Source organism: Podarcis liolepis (assembly GCF_965112155.1).
Source record: "Podarcis liolepis genome assembly, chromosome: 3".
Taxonomy (NCBI): Eukaryota; Metazoa; Chordata; class Lepidosauria; order Squamata; family Lacertidae; genus Podarcis; species Podarcis liolepis.
In genome coordinates, this window is record NC_139557.1 from 115,978,439 (window position 1) to 115,999,543 (window position 21,105).

At 45.2% G+C, this 21,105-nt stretch overlaps 1 protein-coding gene across 2 annotated transcripts in view; it reads left to right on the forward strand.

Annotated features, from left to right (window-relative positions):
- Positions 1 to 21,105, forward strand: part of PAPOLG (poly(A) polymerase gamma) — a 38,697-nt gene that overhangs the window by 10,033 nt on the left and 7,559 nt on the right. For both annotated transcript variants that reach the window (XM_083494382.1, XM_083494381.1), the window contains exons 3-15: positions 1,010 to 1,076; positions 1,813 to 1,894; positions 1,984 to 2,093; positions 3,018 to 3,071; positions 5,686 to 5,797; positions 7,006 to 7,095; positions 11,000 to 11,138; positions 14,234 to 14,306; positions 15,880 to 16,000; positions 17,491 to 17,575; positions 18,945 to 18,998; positions 20,029 to 20,148; positions 20,804 to 20,913. In XM_083494382.1, the coding sequence (XP_083350508.1) occupies positions 1,010 to 1,076; positions 1,813 to 1,894; positions 1,984 to 2,093; positions 3,018 to 3,071; positions 5,686 to 5,797; positions 7,006 to 7,095; positions 11,000 to 11,138; positions 14,234 to 14,306; positions 15,880 to 16,000; positions 17,491 to 17,575; positions 18,945 to 18,998; positions 20,029 to 20,148; positions 20,804 to 20,913 (1,217 nt within the window). The remainder of the gene's footprint in view (positions 1 to 1,009; positions 1,077 to 1,812; positions 1,895 to 1,983; positions 2,094 to 3,017; positions 3,072 to 5,685; positions 5,798 to 7,005; positions 7,096 to 10,999; positions 11,139 to 14,233; positions 14,307 to 15,879; positions 16,001 to 17,490; positions 17,576 to 18,944; positions 18,999 to 20,028; positions 20,149 to 20,803; positions 20,914 to 21,105) is intronic.

Sequence of the window (21,105 nt, forward strand, 5' to 3'; positions counted from 1 at the left end):
AATTCAGCCAGCTAGCCCTGGTGATTATCTAATGCTTATTAGATGGATTTCCCCCAAACTGATTTCTGAATTTTGAATTATATTGTTATTCATGTTTTTACACTGTATTTTATTCTGCTTTTACGATTAAGTGTTTTAAATTTATTGTTAGCTGCCCTGAGCCAGGTTTTCTGAACCGGGAAGGGCGGGGTATAAATAAAAAATTATTATTACTATTATTATCAGCGAGGCCGAGAGGGGGGGTCTTGTTGTCTAGGCAACCCAGGACCTCCAGACACACTGTCCAGTCTTTGCAGCATGGGGAGGTCATTTTGGTGCTGCTAGTGCAGTAGTTTGACCCTTGGAGGTGCACTCCATTGTCTCTCGAGAGATGCCTACTATATGATATCCACCACCACCACCCATGGGTGTGAGACAGTACATTAACACACAAATGATTCTTATCAGTCCATACAAATTATCCACATATCCAGAATGTCTTGGGGACAGCACAAAAGTTGTATTCCCCGTCGCAGACAGTTGTTCCCAGAGAAGCATATAGTTCAGGCTGTTCTGTTCAGGATAACCATATCTGCGAAGATGCTTTGGAAAGTTTGCCTTTAAGACTGGTTTCCTTCGTATAGTGAACAAAGGACCACCATATTGCATAATATTTGTTCAAATTACTAAGCGTATAGTAATTACCGGAAGGCTATCCGCGTTAATCTGCTGCAGCAAAAACAGTGAAGAGTGAGCAAATTATTGCGTTGTAGCTTTTGTTAATCTCAGCCCACTTCAACAGATGCCCGAACTGACAGGTGTCGTAGGTGGGATGAGGAAAGGAGTGAATTGAGGAGATGAATGCAGGAAGAAGGAGGCAGTGACTGCTACCTGAAAGCAAAATAGTTACCGTGACACATTAACAAGGCAGTAATAGTGATTTATTTTTTAAAAACATTAACATTGAAGCTACCACAATTTCTACTAATACTTTTAAATCTTCCCTTTTTAACATTTTCCCCCATTGCAGGATAGTTGTTCTCAGTAAGCTAAATAATTTGGTGAAAGAGTGGATTGTGGAGGTTGCGGAGAAGAAGGTAAGAAGTTTGTCAAAGACGTAAGTTTTATATTAGCCTACTCCTTCTTGCCTTTTGTAGCTAGGATTCTGTAGTTCTTGCTGTAAGATTCTGGCTCTGCAAAGGGCGAGCTATTAACAGCTGCCATGATTCACACATCCTCAAGTACACAGCAAGTCCATTGCTGTGGGTGAGCCCTCTCCAACCTCTCCTCTTCTCCCCCCACACCTGCCCCACCAAGCCCTGGATAGTACAGTGGTACCTCGGGTTAAGAACTTAATTATCAAGAAACAATTACTGCCGTACTAGGGCGGTTCATAAAAAACTTTTTTTAAAAAAACACACACCTGCTCCAAAGGTCTTATCTTAGTAAACTAGGGATTATATAGCTATATCTGAAATTTCATGCATATCAGTTAATATCTTGACCCTCCTCCATGAAAATAACTCTTTACTTCGCTGTTTTCATATGCCGTGAAGGCTGAAATTCAATTCAGTGGAGCCAAAACACAATCCATCCTGTAGATTTAAGTATCTGTCCACAGTCACCTCCCTGTTATCAGAGGCCGATAATCCACATTCCTTTGTAAGAAAATATGAAATAACGTAAAACTGTTTTTGCAGGCAAAAAACATAATAATCGGGGGGGGGGGGTTGACCAGAAATTTTCCGCACCAGGTACCACCTGACCTTCCTATGCCTCTGGAACCCAGTAGCTTAGATTTTCAAGGTGTAAATGTTTCCAACTTTCCTGCAGAACCTCCCATCTTCAGTCTCATCACGGTGTGGTGGCAAGATTTTTACATTTGGTTCCTATCGGCTTGGAGTCCACACAAAAGGTATGATTCTCATAAGACGCCTCAACCTGGGAAGTAGTTTGCCTTAAGCTACTGAAAGCTGCTAATTTGAGGGCCTTTTCTTCTTGCAGGTGCTGATATAGATGCTCTCTGTGTTGCCCCTAGACATGTGGAAAGGTCCGACTTCTTCCAGTTGTTCTTTGAGAAGCTAAAGCTCAAAGATGGCATCAGGAACTTAAGAGTAAGTAAGTCTCTTGTCTTGCTTGGACGAGCCGGTGTGTGTAATATTTACTCGTGTGCATGCTGACTCCATTGAAAAGCATTGTAGCCTTTTTAGACTTTACCGATTGGTGGGGTCTGTGTTGCCCCCAGATGGGAGGAAGGAAGTCAAATGACACCGAGGTTTGGTTCAGAGAAAGAGTTTATTCTGCTCTCTGGATAGCAGAAGGCACTTGCGTGGTCAGTTCACAGCAAGTCCACAGAAAGAGAAATTTCACACAGTATATATATCCTCCAGGTACCCTCTCCCCCCTTCCCCAGGAATCCAGCCTCGTACGTTCATACACATAAGTTGACATCCACGAACATACACATATGTTCCTGTACATAAGCTGACATCCATGACCATAAACAGATGTTCCTGTTCCTGTATTGTTATCTTGGGGTTAAGAGGGTCACCCAGCTATAGGAGTTTCCCTTGACGCCATCTCTATCTCCGGCCGTGGGGACTGACCGACTCTGTCTTGGAGAGTCTGTGCGTCAGTGTCAGGATATTTACATCCTACAGGATAAGATAAGCGCCAGCTCTGCGGTCCCGTCTCCACTTCGGAACTGACAAGGCCATTTATTAAGTGTCACGTACTGATAAAGGAGAGGGCTTTGTTTATACAGCTGGGTTCTTGTTATACATTGGCTCAAGTGCTCAAGTTAATGGATTTTAGCTAATGGAGAAGGGCCCATTTTTAGACCGACTGCACAGTCAGGTTTTAGATTTGGGAAACCCATTCCTTCAGCGTTGTGCTTGACATGATTATTGGGTGGTATGAGGCCGCCTTGTAGAGAATTGGAACATTGGTCCATCTCTGTGTCATACTGTTAATGCATCTCATTCCAAATGCAGTCACTTGGATTACGTAAAAGCTGTCTTAATCTCCCCTTCCTACAGGCAGTAGAAGATGCATATGTACCAGTCATCAAGTTTGAATTTGATGGTATTGAGGTAAATAATAATCATTACTTCCTCTTTCCTTCATAGAAATTAGTATTTATGGTGGTTTTGGGGGCGAAACTAGATGATCCTATGTGATTGCATTTCATGAGTGCTTTAGTTGGTTAAATGGATTGCAACTGATGGGAGGATCGATGGCAAGTTAAATAATTTAACGTAGATGGGACTCACATTCGTCCAACGAGGACTAAGCATGCTCAGTGGAAGCATGAGGCTGACTTTAGAAGGTTGGGAGCAAGGAACCCAGAGAATTGGGGGATGGAATGTAAAGACTCGGAGATGGAACAAAGCACTTTAATCATTAGTAAGGTAAAGGGACCCCTGACCATTAGGTCCAGTCGTGGCTGACTCTGGGGTTGCGGCGTTCATCTTGCTTTATTGGACAAGGGAGCCGGCGTACAGCTTCCGGGTCATGTGGCCAGCATGAATAAGCCACTTCTGGCGAACCAGAGCAGCACAGGGAAACGGCGTTTACCTTCCCGCCAGAGTGGTACCTATTTATCTACTTGCACTTTGACGTGCTTTTGAACTGCTAGGTTGGCAGGAGCAGGGACCGAACAACAGCAGCTCAGCCCATTGCGGGGATTCGAACCGCCGACCTTCTGATTGGCAAGCCCTAGGCTCTGTGGTTTAACCCACAGCGCCAAATTATACCTAATACAAAAGACTGATCTTTAAAAATGTAATGGAAAGATAAAATATGGGTGTGTGCAGCTATGGTTAAATTAATTGATTTCATTTTAAAGATATCTAGAATAAGGGCAGAGACAGTGGTAAAAGAGGCAAAAATATATTGATTACAGTAAAAAAATAAAAATGAGGCTTTCCCCCAAATAGAAACCTTGGATTTACAGTGCATTGATGGCTCAGTAGATGGGCTAAGTGTTACTGATGATGTAACAGTCACTAAAACCCTCGCTTTGGCGTCAGTATAGAAAACTGGAAACCAATTTATAAATTTATCTCCAAAATTATGGAATTTCATTAACTGAAATAGAGAAGGCCACTTCACATTGTCAAAGGCCTTCTCCACATCAAGAAACAAAAGTATTAATCCATGTTTATTACTTACCACATAATTCATAATAGCTATAATTTCACAAATACTGTCTCGTTTTCCTTGCCCATATAAGTCTTGTCTGATCTGGACCATTAGTTTTGCTTATAATGCTGTTCAGACTTTATGCCAATATTCCAATGAAAATTTTATAATCTGTGGATTATATAAGGATATTGGGAAATATGCAGTCACTGATGATTGGTGCTTGCCTTCCTTTAGAATCACCACTATATTGGCTTCTTTCCAGGTCCCCAGAATATATTTTTCTACCATTTCATTCATTGTATTTTTCAATGGACTCAAAAGTACCAGAAAACTTTTTTTTATAAAACATCCATGTCAGCCCATCTGGGACCAGAGCCTTGTTTTCTTTCAACCTTTCCAATATTTCTTAATCTGTCTTAAATATTGCCCATTTTCCATTAGATGGACTCGTTAATTTTGTTTTGGGTAAGAATTGTCCTATTCTATCTCTGTATGGCATTTTCGTTTTGTACAGGTTTGAATAGTAGCAAATTCTCCCACTGTTTCCTTATCAGATATAGTCCAACTTGAAAGGGCAAGTGTTGTAGTCGGGTACAATTCTGGAAAAGACTATGAATTGAAAGTGGAGACAATAGAAGCACCTTTCCCTGCTTATCTGCTTGCTTTATAACACGAAAAACCTAAATAAAAACTATTTTTTTAAGTGCCTTTCACCAGCCTTACCACAGGAATCTGTGTGCTGGTAACCCCACAGTCTTCTTCTTTGGCGATCCCTCGTAGCCGAGTAAGATTGTCTTCCATAGACACGGTTTTAACAATGAGTCTGTAAGTGACTGTAGAGGCCAACTCTGGATCCACACATCCTTCCACAGTGGGGACATTGGTTTCCAGGCAGGAGTTGATCACAGTGTGGATTTGCCTTCCTCCTAGCACGTTTCTCCCTTGCGTCCTGAGTTCGAGTGTCTTCAAAGCCCATGACACCTTTGGTAAAGGCTGTTCTCCAGTTGGAGGGCTCGCAGGCCAGTGTTTCCCAGTTGTCAGTGTTTATACTACATTTTTAAAGATTTGCCTTGAAACAGTCTTTAAACCTTTTTTGTTGACCACCAGCATTAGGCTGGCTATGGGGCTCCATGTGGAACAATTCAGTTATTAATCCACCAGCTTATTAGGACTACATAACACTCACCTGGAGGAATTGCATTGGTTTCCAATTCAACACTCTGGTGCCAAATCTAAGATGCTTGTATGCTTGTTTACCTATAAAGCCCTAAACAACCTGTGGCCTAAACACTTCAAGGAGCGCCTCACCAGGAAGGTCCCTTTTGATTGTTCTGCAGTTAAATTTAATCCCTTGTGGCAACCTGCTTTACTGTGTCCGCCTTGTCAACAGAGGGCGGCCTAAAAATATTACTGAATGAATAAAATAAAAAAATACTCGGAGCAGTGTCTGTAGAATATGCTCGAAGGCATTTCTACTGCTCTAGCAGTTCTTGATGTTTGGTGGCAAGCTGTTAAAGAGGTCACTTGCTGAGAGGCTACTTTCATTCCTTGCCTTCTTAGATCGATCTCGTCTTTGCGAGGCTGGCTGTGCCAATCTTGTCGGATAACCTGGATCTTCGGGACAACTCGCATCTGGGAAGCCTTGATATAAGGTGTATTCGGAGCTTAAATGGTAATGTGTACCTTTCCAGTTTTTCTTAACGGTGGCTGCTAAACACAGGTACTCAAGTACCTGGGTATTAAATGGCTGTGATCTGCCCTACTTGAGAAGGGATTTTTGACTATGAGTAGCAGATTCATGTGGCACCCTATATTTTTTGTCCTGCCTTTTCCTCCAAGAAGTTCAGGGAAGGATGCGCAGGCTGTCTCGCTGCCCAGTAGGTATGGAATAGACAGACTTTCTCAGTGACACAGTGAAGCTTAATAGCTGTGATGCTTTGAACCTGCGAATGGTTGCAATTCCAAAAGCAGCCTGCCACGCAGCAGCGTATGTTTGTAATGCCCTCGACAGGCAGATGTAGCTGTGTGATTCTTTGAATCCTGTCCGTAGCATGGGCCTGATAAGTCTGTAGCCTTATTGGAGTTCACCGATTGGGTCTGCGTTGCTCTGGGACAGGAGGAAGGAAGTCAAATGACACCGAGGTTGGTTCAAAGAAAAGAGTTTATTCTGCTCTCCGGATAGCAGAAGGCACTTGCGTGGTGAGTCCACAGCAAGTCCAAAGAAATGAGAAGTTTCATGCAGTATATATATCCTCCAGGCACCCTCTCCTTCCTTCCCTAGGAACCCAACCACGTCAGCCTATGTACGCAGGTTGACATCACAGATGTTCCTGCTCTGGTATTCTTAACCATAAAAGGGTATTCCTTCCTGTACTTCTGACCATAAAAGGATTTTCCTCTTCCTACTCTTATCTTGGAGGAAGAGGTCATCATCTCCGAGAATGCACTCTGGCTTTGTTCCCGGACTTAGCTCTGTGCGTCAGGGTTGTGGTAAGATAAGACCTAGAGTGTCATCTCTGTTCCACTTTAGAGTGGACAAGGCCAGCCTTATTGTCACAGACTGATAAAGGAGAGAGCCTTGTTTATGCAGCTGTGTTCTTGTTATGCATTTGCTCAACAGCTCAAGTTAAAGCATTTTTAGAAATGCTAAGAAGAAAGGGGGGGGGTTGAGTCAGTTTTAAACTGACTGCACAAAAGAAACCCCATTCCTTCAAGTCTAGTATTTCCACTTAGCTTTATCAGTTCAAGCCATGTTGTGTGGGAGGACTGGACAGGTAAAATTAGAAGCCTATTCTGCACCGTGTATGTTCAGTCTTGCTGCCTCTCAGTAGCCTGGTGCCCTTGCCCGATTTAACGCAAAGGCTTAACGTTTGCCGGCAGGTTGCAGAGTCACTGATGAAATACTTCATTTAGTACCAGACAAGGAGAACTTCAGGCTGACGCTCAGAGCAATTAAACTGTGGGCAAAACGTAAGTACTTAATACATCAAATTTTGTGGTATCAGCCCCTAAGCTTAATAGTCCTTGAAATGGCTCTTTAGGCTAAGCCAAGTGAGCTTGTCGCCTCTGCACGTTGCCTTCAAAATCTGCATAATGGCGATTATGTCTCAAATCCTGAGGACGAGCTTGAATGCTGGTCTAATGGTGGCAGAGAAACACCTGAAAATGTGCTAGATGCTCCTGGTGAATACTTAAAACCAGTTTGGAATCTAGTGGCCAGGGAAGGAATCTTGCTTCCTTCCTTCCCCCCTCATTCAAAGTCATATCAGAGCCTCAAGAATTGCAGGTGTTCAGGGGCTGTCACCTAAAAGCTGGCGCCTCCTAACTAAGCACCAAGGCAGGGGCCAGGTGTTTCTACTCCAACACAGCTTCTAGGTAACCTTTCTAGCTCCTAAATCTGGCCTAGGAATGTAGGAATGGAATCTTGGTTCCATGAAACTTTATCTTCAGGTCTCCTGCTAACTTGGGAGATTTCCAAGTTATAAAGGGATCAGGCGAATTTGCGGAGGATGCACCTGTGTCAGGGGTGAGAAACTCACCTTCCACCTGTTGTTGAAGTCCCCATCATCCCCAGACCGCGTGGCCAGTGGTCAAAAATCATGGGAGTTGTAGTTCAAGGACATCTGGAGGATCACTGGTTTCCCTACCCCAGGTCTGTAAGAAGGGTTTATTGGCAATGGTATAGAGTCATAGGATTGTAGAGTTGGAAGGGACCCTGAGGGTCATCTAGTCCAACCCCCTGCAGTGCAGGAATCTCAACTAAATTATCCATGACAGATGACCATCCAGTCTCTGCTTAAAAACCTCCATGGAGGGAGAGCCCACCACCTTCCGAAAGTTCCTCCTTAGTTGGAATCTCCTTTCTTGTAACTTGAACCCATTGTTTTGGGTCCTAGCCTCCAGAGCAGGTGAAAACAAGTTTGCTCCATGGTCCACGGGACAGTCCTTTAGATGAAACCACTGTGGACTGAGGCAGTGAAGTCCTAGGAATATCAGATACTGTGACGCACCAGGGAGAGGCCAGTTGCAACCTTCATAAGCACTCGGAGGCACCTGGCTGGGCCGCTTTAAGACATGGGGTGCTGAACTTGATGGCCCTTGGTCTGATCCATTTAGGTCTGCCTTATATGCCCATTTAGCAAATGGTGCGTACAGGGACAGATTTAGGTTGGATGAGGCCCTAAGCTACTGAAGGTAATGGAGCCCTTTATATGTCCAGCTGTCCTTTGTCAACAACAAATTGTCACTGTTTTTTTGGGTTGAATATATGCTATATGATAATTTATGGACCTAATAGGTATCTAAAGCCATTTGCACATGCAGAATGTAGGCACCCTATATATAGAAATGAGCAAACCAGTGATATTTTAGGGAGCGGGTTAGCAGACGGGACCCATGACTTTCACCATAGGAGCCAACACAACACAAAACACTGTTGCTGTATGTAGGTTTTATTTTATTTGTTTATTACAGTGGTGCCCCACAAGACGAATGCCTTGCAAGACGGAAAACTCACTAGACTAAAGGGTTTTCCGTTTTGGAGGTGCTTCGCAAAACGAATTTCCTATGGGCTTGCTTTGCAAGACGACAATGTCTTGCGAGTTCCTGCTGGTTTTTTTCCCTCGCCCCCCTTTTTTCTAAGCCGCTTATCGGCTGATCCGATCAGCAGATAAGCCGCTAAAAGCCGCTAATAGCACTAATCCGCTAATCCATCAATGGGCTTGCTTCGCAAGACGAAAAAACCGCTAGACGGAGAGAATCACAGAACGGATTCTTTTCGTCTTGCGAGGCACCACTGTATCTTATATTTTGGGAATGTACATCCAGGTTTTTTCCCCTTTAAATGTTTTGGGGGCCCCAAAGAGAGTTTAGCTTATACGTAAATCCGGCACTGGGTGCATAGAGGGGTAGGGTAGGGCTGCAAGAGTATAAGCTCTTGTGCTGTCCTTCACTTTGGTGAAGTGACAGCAATTGCTGGAGGGAGCGAGGCTGACCACCACCTCGCATCAATATCAAGCAAGTAATTTGTAAGTGAAGCTCTATGTACCATTGTAGGCCTTTAAAAAAAGAAAAGAAGGTTCACCAGTTGAAAGAGAGCCCCAACCAGCATGTGGGTTTGACAGCCCACAATGTTCATTTGTTGTAAGTGCATTCTTAGACCGAGCTGAAGCTTGGATCCTCTTGAGGTCACCAGCTGCCTATCACCAGGTGACAAATGCACTTTTTTCAGCTGTCTCGATGATGATGATGATGATGATGATGATGATGATTTATACCCCGCCCATCTGGCTGGGTTTCCCCAGCAGCTCTGTGTGGCTTCCAAGAAAAGATTAAAAATACATTAAAACATCAGTCATTAAAAACTTCCCTAAACAGGGCTGCCTTCAGATGTCTTTTAAAAGTAATTTAGTTGTTTATTAACCTTGACATCTGATGGGAGGGTGTTCCACAGGGCGAGCACCACTACCAAGAAGGCCCTCTGCCTGTAACCTCACTTCTCACAATGAGGGAACCGCCAGAAAGCCCTCGGTGCTGGATCTCAGTGTCCGGGCAGAACGATGGGGGTGGAGACGCTCCTTCAGGCATACAGGGCTGAGGCTGTTTAGGGCTTTCAAGGTCAGCACCGACACTTTGAATTGTGCTCGGAAGCGTACTGGGAGCCAATGTAGGTCTTAAAAGCCCAAACAACATGAAAATTGGGTAGAGTGCAACATTATTATCATTACCGCATAGTCAGTATAACATGGCTTCAGTACAGCTGTACCATAAAATCCCCTATTGTAAAATGCATGTTGTTTTCAGCGAGTTCTTTGCATGCATTTAACTCCTTTAAGTTGCACACACCTCTTCTTCATACAAGCTGCTGGGGAATCCTGAACCATGCCAAAGTTGCTGCTGCTGCTGCTGCTCCCAAGCTGGCCTGTCAAATGCTAGTCATTTGCTCCCCTTTTAGGGTTGTGCAGATCAGCAGTGTGGAGTCAGCTTGCAGATGACTTGCATGCAGCTGTTGTCCTGTACATCATTAGACCACTGCTGGGCAGGTTGCTGAGACCTCTTGAGTATAGGGCAGTATATAAATTCAGTAAATAATAATGATAATAATAAGTAGAAGGGGTTAACGTAAAGGTAAAGGTACCCCTGACCGTTAGGTCCAGTCACAGACGACTCTGGGGTTGCAGCGCTCATCTCGATCTACAGGCCGAGGAGCCAGCATTTGCCACAGACAATTTTTCCGGGTCATGTGGCCAGCATGACTAAGCCACTTCTGGCAAACCAGAGCAGCGCACAGAAACACCGTTTACATTCCCGCCGAGGCGGTACCTATTTATCTACTTGCACTTTGACGTGCTTTCGAACTGCTAGGTGGGCAGGAGCTGAGACCGAGCAACGGGAGCTCACCCCATCGCGGGGATTCAAACCTCTGACCTTTCAATCGGCAAGCCCAAGCGCCACAGTGGTTTAACCCACAGCACCACCCATGTCCCATAACGTAGATGTAGCACGCTTATATTTTGATGGAAGGGCAATAGGCACCACAAGGGGGAGCTGTTTCGAAAGCAAAGCATTCATTTGAATCCAAATCGGAACTAAAATTACGAATTGCTGTGATTTCTTTTTCTAAGGCTCCTAGCCTCCTTTGGGGGAGGGGTCTTTGTTTCGATCTCGGCAGGAGAAGTGAATAGCTAACCCCCCCCCTTCCTGAGTGCTGTCTTCACAGTGAGAATTGGGCTTTCCCTCCCCCATAATTGGTTAAGGAAAAACAAGATTATATAGTTCCTCTGCTGCGTATTTAAGCTCTAGTTTTGGCCCTCTGCTAACCTGAAACTATCTGAAACGCTCGGGAAATCTGAAGTGACAAATGTCTGCCTTTTAGGGCGTGGAATTTATTCAAATATGCTGGGATTTCTTGGTGGTGTTTCTTGGGCCATGTTGGTGGCAAGGACGTGTCAGCTGTATCCGAATGCCTTGGCCTCCACGCTGGTTCATAAATTCTTCCTGGTTTTCTCCAGGTGGTAAGTATCTGACCAGCCGACACAATTCACAGATCGTACATGTACTAGATTATAATGTAGGAAGAATACAGATCCGATCTCGGGCCAGCAAGTTGTTGCCGCTCAGTTACGACTGGCAAGTCGTATTGAAATGTTTTTCGCTCTATAGGACGCACCAGACCACAAGACGCACCTAGTTTTTGGAGAAGGAAAACAAGAAAAAAAATATTCTGAATCTCAGAAGCCAGAACAGCAAGAGGGATCGCTGCACAGCGAAAGCAGCAATCCCTCTTGCTGTTCTGGCTTCTGAGATAGCTGCGCAGCCTGCATTCGCTCCTTAAGACGCACATACATTTCCCCTTACTTTTTAGGAGGGAAAAAGTGAGTCTTATAGAGCAAAAAATATGGTAACCATGAAAATGTGTGTTTCGGAATGGGATACCCTTGGAATCCATCCCAGAAACTTTTAAGTAACTTGCCTTCAGTAGCTGCACCTTTCTGCTGCCATCAAAATGTTTTCCTGGCCAGGAACGCCCCCTGAGTCTCTCCCCTGATGTTTTGTTTAGATGTGTGTTTTCAGATTCCAAGTTGTTGATATTGTGCATTGTCTTGTATGTCTTCAGGAACACAAACAGCATAAATGAAGTGTACTCCTGAGAGTGCTATGTGCATGCCTCCCTAAAATTAACTCCCATTTGGCCTTTCCTTTACCCTAGTACAGTGAGGGCCAAACTTGGCATTCCAGCTGTTTTGGGACTACAACTCCCATCACCCCTAGCTAACAGGACTGGTGGTCAGGGATGATGGGAATTGTAGTCCCAAAACAGTTGGAGGGCCACGTTTAGCCATCACTGCCCCAGTAGGACAAGGGTGGCTTTTTATTGCCACAAAATTTATCTGTTGCTTCCTATATAAAGTGTCTTGAAGTAAAACAATGGTCACTTGCAATAGGATAAATTTTAAAAACCCTCACTTGATAAGAGCAAGAAATAGTTTTAAACGTCATCGGCCCCGTGTTGTGGAATACTCTGCCAATAAAGATTTAGCAGGTACATTTTGCTTTTAACTTTTAAACACCTGCTAGAAAGTTTCCTATTGCAGGCGATTAAAACTACATAGTTCCACAATGGTTAATTGATGTCTGTTTTCAACTTTTAAATGATTTTACTGTATGGTTTTCTGGTTTTTGTTAATATTTAATATTACCCCTTCATTAATGTTTTTTAAATGAAATGGTGGTCTGTACATATTTTTTATAAATAAGACTATTCCTATGCCGCCGTACTAAAAGACTTTAACACTACAGCAGGCTGCCTGAGAAAACAAGAATATGTTCACCTGGTTGCCTAAATGTCGACAGATAAAAGAGAGTGCTTCGTCTCGCAACATATACTGTATTTTTCGCCCTATAGGGCGCACCGGCCCATAGTTTTTTGGGGGGGAATAAAGAAAAAATATATATTTCTCCCCCCCAGCCCCCAGAACAGGCTGCTATCCGCAAGCCTTGGGAGCCCGGTGGGAACTCCTGCCAGGCTCCCAAGCATTGCGGATAGCTTCCTGAAGCCTGGAGAGCAAGAGGGGTCGGTGCGCACCGACCCCTCTCTCTCTCCAGGCTTCAGCGAAAGCCTGCATTCACCCCATAGGACGCACACACATTTCCCCTTCATTTTTGGAGAGGAAAAAGTATGTCCTATAGGGCGAAAAATACGGTAGTTAAAACTATGGAATTTGCTCCCAGGGGAGGTCTTGGTGGTACATGGCTTGCTTTAAAAGTGGATTTGAGAAATTCACAGAGGACAAGGCTATCACTGGGTACCACTTGCCGTGATAGCTATTTTCCATCTTCACTGACTGAGGAATCCTGCTTCTGAAAACCAGTTGCTGGGAATTGCAGAAGGGACAGAGGACTACTGCAGTCCTGTTCCGCTTGCAGGATTCCCACAAGCATCTGGTTGGCTACTGTGAGACGAGGGTGCTAGACTGGATGAGCCATTGGCCTGATTCAGCAGGCTTGTCTTACGATAATGATAGCGCCAGGCACACCCACCCTTCAGAGAGCGTTTCCCAGCCAGGGAGCCACCACTGAAAAGGCCCTTTGTGTTGCTGCCCTTTGTACCTCCCTTGGAAGGAACATGCAACAGCGGCCTGAGGAGCAATTGGGAGCAGGTCTTATGGCTGTACAGTCGTACCTCATGTTATGTTTGCTTCAGGTTGTGTCCCACGGCGATCCTGAAGTACCGGAAAGGCTTACTTCCGGGTTTTGCCACTTGTGCATGTGCAGACGTGGAAAACGATGTCACGCACATGCACAGAAGCGGCAAATTGTGACCCGCGCGTGCACAGACGCGGGTTTCATTCTTTTCAGGTTGTGAACAGGCCTCCGGAACGGATCCCATTCGCAACCAGAGGTACCACTGTACTCAACACGGACCACTTCGTCTTCCCTGCCCTCCACCCCAGCCAACAGGGAAATGTGAATGCTTGAATTAAAGGGTCTCACAGTTCTTTAGACTTCATTTGAACAGTATAACTCTTGGCCTGATTGGTGTAGAATAATACCACTCTTACAAATGTACAGTGGTGCCCCGCAAGACGAATGCCTCGCAAGACGGAAAACTCTGTAGACGAAAGAGTTTTCCGTTTTGGAGGTGCTTCGCAAAACGAATCTCCTATGGGCTTGCTTCGCAAGACGAAAATGTCTTGCGAGTTCCTGCGGGTTTTTTTTCCTCCCCCCCCCTTTTTCTAAGCCGCTAAGCCACTTATCAGCTGATCCGATCAGCAAATAAGCCGCTAAAAGCCGCTAATAGCGCTAATCCGCTAATCCGTCAATGGGCTTGCTTCGCAAGACGAAAAAACCGCTAGACGAAGAGAATCACAGAACGGATTCTTTTCGTCTTGCGAGGCACCACTGTATTTGCACTTTATACTTAAGATTTTCTGCATGTAATAAACAGACAAGCAAATTGTGCCCTGCTCATCTGACTGGGTTGCCTCAGCCACCCCTGGGCAGCTTCCAACGAATACAAAAGCGCATGTCTTCACCGATATGGATAACTGACATGCAGATTTCTAGACGGCAGTATGCACTTGGTTTCGCTCACCTGCTCTCTTTTCAGGGAATGGCCCAATCCAGTCTTGTTGAAAGAGCCCGAAGAGAGCGACCTCAACTTGCCGGCCTGGGACCCCAGGGTTCGTAGAGCACATTGCCTTGAAAACCATCCTGTATCCCCCGGCGTCCGTTGTAGCAGCCTTGTGAGAGTGTTGCTGCTCTTTTAGTCAGGAGGGAGGGGAGGAGAACTGACCCATACTGATCCCTCTTGATTCTCCAGGACACCAGCAGCAGCTTTGACAAGCCTGCCACCTGACAAAGGTGTCCTTACTGAGAGGCATTGCCTTCTATGGGACAACATAAATCTCTCCTTTGGTAATCCTCACAGAACTCTAGCCCAATGGTTGCCAGTAATTTGATTTTGAATTGATTTTAGAATTACTGTATTACTTTTACTGTTGTTAGCCGCTCTGAGCCCGACTTCAGCTGGGGAGGGATATAAATAAATATTATTATTATTATTATTATTATTATTATTATTATTATTATTATTATTATCTGCTTCACCCAGAGGCACAGTTGCTGGGGTCGGGGGAGAGACATTCCCTTGCCTCTACGAAACAGGGAGCAGAGTGGAGTGGAGTGCAGAGTTCAGGAATAATATGCCCCGCTTGGTTATAAATTCTGAGACTATACACCTGCGTACCTTTTATAGGGTATCCAACTAAACAGTTCCACTAGTACAGTGTTTTTAAGCAGCACAACAGAACTTCCCCACACACCTCCAAAATTGTTCCAGAGGGTTGGGGGAACCTTGAAATAAATTTGGAGGGCACATGGGGAGAAGAGAAGATGAGGCAGTTCCATTGTGTTGCTTAAACCGTTTTTAACATTGTGTAATACTGTGTTTTCATATTAATGTGTCTTCATTGTTGTGACCTGCCCTGGGACCAAAGGGTTGAAGTGCACATAATAAATGCATATAGTAGTTAGTAATAAGAATAAGAATAAACCAATAGACCTGAAACGTTGAGTTGGAAGCCATCTGTATTGTGTTATTAACTAACTAAGTCATTGAATCTGTACACCGACCTTCATCCGAAGATCACAGGGCGGTTCACAACGTAAAAATACAAAGTGAGAATCCAAAATGCACAATATAAACTGCAACTTGTTTTAGCAAATTCTATAGTTTAACTCTGATGGCATAACAGGGAATCAGATGCACACACGGGAGGTTAGGCTTTCAGTGACTACTAGTCATTATTCCAGTTACAGATAGGTAGCCGTGTTGGTCTGCCATAGTCAAAATAAAAAATTCCTTCCAGTAGCACCTTAAAGACCAACTAAGTTAGTTCTTGGTATGAGCTTTCGTGTGCATGCACACTTCTTCAGATACACAGATACACTGTGTATCTGAAGAAGTGTGCATGCACACGAAAGCTCATACCAAGAACTAACTTAGTTGGTCTTTAAGGTGCTACTGGAAGGAATTTACTAGTCATTATGGCAGTGAAAAAACGCTGGTATGCTTCTGAATGCCTGTTGCTGGAGATCATGGCTGGGGAGAGCGCTCTTGCCCTTGTGTCCTGCTCAGAGGCTCTGCATGGGCCTCTGTTCGGCCATCGTAAGAACAAGATGCTGGACTAGATGGGGCCTTGGTCTGACCCAGCAAGGGTTCTTAACGTTCTTATAATCCTTCACCTGCCACAGGTAAATCCATCAGACAGGTATCACCTGATGCCCATCATCACCCCAGCGTATCCACAACAGAACTCCACGTATAATGTGTCGACTTCAACCAGAGCGGTAATGGTAGAAGAATTCAAATACGGTAAGCCACCTTGATATATATTCCCAAATGGTGGGGTATAAACACTTTTGAGATGGCAGTGTGTAGTTCTCCCAGAGACCATAGATGCAGGCTGACGAGGGTCAAACTCCGACGGGAGGTGGTGGACTCTCCTTCCTTTGAGGTAAAGGTTGAGTGGCCATCTGCCATGGATGCTTTTGCTGAGGTTCCGGCATTGCAGGGGTTTGGACTAGATGACCCCTGAGGTCCCTTCCAGTGCTACAATTCTATGATTCTATGATAGTGGAAACAGAAGGAGAAGTGGGAAGTGGGAAGGGCACTTTCTAGATGAGGATACTATGGCCAAGAGAGATGTATCTGGTTCTTGATTGCACGAGACTTGATATAATAATAATAATAATAAGAAGAAGAAGTAGTAATAATTTATTATTTATACCCTGCCCATCTGGCTGAGTTTCCCCAGCCACTCTGGGCGGCTCCCAGTCGAGTGTTAAAAACAATACAGCATTAAATATTAAAAACTTCCCTGAACAGGGCTGCCTTCAGATGTCTTTTAAAAATGAGATAGCTGCTTATTTCCTTGACATCTGATGGGAGGGCGTTCCACAGGACGGGCGCCACTACCGAGAAGGCCCTCTGTCTGGTTCCCTGTAGCCTCACTTCTCGCAATGAGGGAACCACCAGAAGGCCCTCTGCGCTGGATCTCAGTGTCCGGGCTGAACAATGGGGGTGGAGACGCTCCTTCAGGTATACAGGACCAAGGCCGTTTAGGACTTTAAAGTTCAGCACCAACACTTTGAATTGTGCTCGGAAACGTACTGGGAGCCAATGCAGATCTCTCAGGACCGGTGTTATGTGGTCTCGGTGGCCACTCCCAGTCACCAGTCTAGCTGCTGCATTCTGGATTAGTTGCACTTTCTGGTTAACCTCCAAAGGTTAGATAGAGCGCATTGCGGTAGTCCAAGCGAGAGATAACTAGAGCATGCACCACTCTGGCGAGACAGTCTGCGGGCAGGTAGGGTCTCAGCCTGCGTACCAGGTGGAGCTGGTAAACAGCTGGCCTGGACACAGAATTGACCTGCACCTCCATGGACAGCTGTGAGTCCAAAATGACTCCCAGGCTGCGCACCTGGTCCTTCAGGGGCACAGTTACCCCATTCAGGACCAGGGAGACCCCACCCACCCCCCAAAACAGTACTTCTTGTCAGAATTCAACCTCAATCTGTTAGCCGCCATCCATCCTCGAACTGCCTCCAGACACTCACACAGGACCTTCACTGCCTTCACTGGTTCTGATTTGAAAGAGAGGTAGAGCTGGGTGTCTCTATGGTTTGCAATTTCCCCCCTTAGTCTCAGTGCTGTGAGTTGAGCCAATTAGCCTTTGAGTTCCCTTTCCCGACTTGTGCTCCCCCAGTTCCAGTTCTGTGAAGGCACTGCAAGGCTACCCAACTCAGAAGATCTGCAAAAGTTTATAACAAAAGCACTCACATTGCGGTTTTGTGTCTCTACAGGTCTTGTGGTTACAGACGAGATTCTTCAAGGGAAATCAGACTGGTCAAAGCTGCTTGAGCCGTCCAACTTCTTTCAAAAGTACAAGTATGTGAGAATACCTGGGCTTTCAAAGCCCCTATTGAAGCAGTTGTAGCTGGCAGTGCTTACACAAGTTTAAAAACAATGTAAGATCAGAATAACAATAACTTCCCAGCAGAGCAGGTAAAAATTCTTCTGTGAAAAAAAGAACAAGCTTGTTACCGGGCAGCCCTCCCTTGTTTCTGGTAGTCACCCACCTGCCTCTGATGGTGGAGGGCCTTAGAGCATGGGTAGGCAAACTAAGGCCCAGGGGCCGGATCCGGCCCAATTGCCTTCTAAATCTGGTTCGCAGATGGTCCGGGAATCAGTGTGTTTTTACATGAGTAGAATGTCTCCTTTTATTTAAAATGCATCTCTGTGTTATTCGTGGGGCCTGCCTGGTGTTTTTACATGAATAGAATGTGTCTTTTTATTTAAAATGCATCTCTGGATTATTTGTGGGGCATAGGAATTCGTTCATTTGGGGGAGGGGAATTTGTCCAGCCCCCCACAAGGTCTGAGGGACAGTGGACCGCCCCCCCTGCTGAAAAACTTTGCTGATCCCTGCTTTAGAGGAAGGCCTTAATATGTACTCTGGCAGGTTCATGTTGGAGGATGTGATCTTTTAGGTACCCAGGTCCTAAGCCGCTTAAAGGTAAAGGGATGCCTGGGGTTGCGGCGCTCATCTCGCTTTATTGGCCGAGGGAGCCGGCGTTTGTCCACAGACAGCTTCCGGGTCATGTGGCCAGCATGACTAGACCGCTTCTGGCGAACCAGAGCAGCACACGGAAATGCCATTTACCTTCCCGCAGGAGTGGTACCTATTTATCTACTTGCACTTTGACGTGCTTTCGAACTGCTAGGCTGGCAGGAACAGGGACCGAGCAACGGGAGCTCACCCCAACCGCCGACCTTCTGATCGGCAAGTCCTAGGCTCTGTGGTTTAACCCACAGCGCCACCCACAGCGTCCTGGTTCCCCAAGCTGCTTAGGGCCCTTCAAAGATATAAACTGGCACTTAAAATTGTGCTCAAACGGACTGGGAGCCGATGAAGTCATTCCAGAACTGAGATATGTATGCCCAGCCCTAATTACCAATCTTACTTTGCTGAAATAAAAGAAACTCCTTAATCCCACAGCCATTCTTCTTACAGAGCTTCCCCTTGGTAGAAGCTTTAAACTCTTCTTAAGCATTAAATTGATCCAAGCAACTAGGCCAGAAATAGGGAAGAGAAGTTGACCTATAAGCCATTGGAAATATGTGAGGGATAGGCTTCTCCTTACAGAAGAAATGGGAGAAAGGCTGACAAGGACGTGAAAGTTGTCTAGTGCTTTGGAAAGGCCTTTTATTAAAACAGTTGAAAAAAGATCACATTAGCATTGCTTTACGTTTCCAGGCATTACATTGTGTTGACTGCCAGTTCCTCAACTGAAGAACACCATTTGGAATGGTAAGCTTCTGACATTAGATTTTCAATGTGATGATAATATGATTTAGGGCTTTAAAGCCCTAAATGGCCTCGGCCCAGTATACCTGAAGGAGAGTCTCCACCCCCATCATTCTGCCCGGACACTGAGATCCAGTGCTGAAGGCCTTCTGGCGGTTCCCTCATTGCGAGAAGCAAAGCTACAGGGAACCAGGCAGAGGGCCTTCTCGGTAGTGGCACCCTCTCTGTGGAACGCCCTCCCATCAAATGTCAAAGCGATAAACAACTACCTGACGTTCAGAAGACATCATAAGGCAGCCCTGTTCAGGGAAGTTTTTAATGTGTGACATTTTAGTGTATTTTTGATCTCTGTGGAAGCTGCCCAGAGTGGCGGGGTACAAATAATAAATTATTATTATTATTATTATTATTATTATTATTATTATTATTATTATTATGGGAGGGGGTGAGCAGGTCAGAGCTTCTTACCCTGGAATGGCAGGACATTTGATGACCATGCCAATAACTTGCATTCAAGTGCTCAGCTCAGGGTAAAATGCACAGAGATCTCAGACCTGCAGCCTTTATTGTGCTTTCAAACAAAGCAAAAACCTCACTGCTGTTTGGTTTATTATTGGGGTTGCTTTGAACATGCTTTGATTTTTTATTTCTAAGTATGAGAGTTGGGGCACACCAGCTTAAATAAATAAAACAATACAAGCACAGCCACACACGCATCACACTGAACCCAGAAGCAGTCCGAAAACATTACAAAAGGGGACAGGGTGGGGTGCTTGCAGGCTTTTTTCAGATACACGTGACGTCACTTAAATATGCGGTGCATTGGAACGTAACCCCTGCATCAATTGGGAGTTGCCTGTAAATCAAAACGTTCGCCTCCTGGTCCTATCTTAAAACTTTGGTTTGTTGCAGTACACCCATTGGGCCACGTGGTGTCACCCATCAGTTGGTGGTTAGAAGTAAATCTGGCAGCCTTCAGTAAAACGGTTAACTGAAACTTCATTTTGCGTTTTTCTCGTGTTCGTGTTTTTAGGGTCGGCCTGGTAGAATCGAAAATCCGCGTGCTTGTTGGAAACATGGAACGGAATGAATGTATTGCAATCGCCCAAGTGAATCCGCAGTCCTTCCCAGGGAGTAAGGAAAAATTCAAAGAGTGAGTTGATGCTTCGTTGACTACTTGAGCCCGTGAAAATGTGACAGCATTGGGGTGTAAACTTATTGTTGTGATGGCAAGAACAGATTCCCTTGAGGAGTCCTTGGAAGGGAATTTTTCAGGGAAAGATTAGCCAATATCATAGCTGTCAACTTTTCCCTTTTCTTGCGAGGAATCCTATTCGGAATAAGGGAATTTCCCTTAAAAAAAAGGAAAACATTGACAGCTATGGCCGATATGAAGGTGGGTGCCAACAAATCCCTGATTACCGGCTATTCCTTCCCTGCAGCCTCGCTTTTCCTGAGCCAGAAAGGAGGTGGGGGATAGTTAACTACTGCCTGGGGAATGCATTTTGCAGAACTGCTTGGTAGGTGGAGGATGAATTGAGTATCTGCCAGCTGATTCTCACATCTGTTAGTCCCCCCGTCCCCCCCCCCCCGTCCCTGCATTAGCATAACAAGAGAAGCATAGAGATTCAGAGCCTTGCGGTGTAGCCCGACCCTTTCCTGTGTGATACACCTGGAGCTCTCTACCCTGCCTCAATATTACTGAAGCATCATGCCGGTTTTCCTTGTCAATCCCTGCATTGCTGCAACTTTGCTGACATCTCGCCAGTCCTTTCAGTTCATATGCTGTCCTGGAACTTTCCCTTCAGGAGCGACTTTGTGTCCGTATGGTTTCTGGGGATAATTTTTAAGAAAGCGGAGAATGCAGAGAGTGTCTGCGTTGACTTAACCTACGATATCCAGTCGTTCACGGACACAGGTAAACAAACCCCTTCTCTTCTTGGTGAAAGTCCTGCCTCTGAACGGGCTAAGGTTGCTTGCCTGTTTCCCAAAGGGTTGCCTCACTTCGGTATAAATTAGTCTTGTGAAATATGAGAAAGAAGCATTGCTTGCTAACCATCCAGCGACTGTGTTTGCAACATAACAGTATAATCCACTGTGCTCAGAAAAA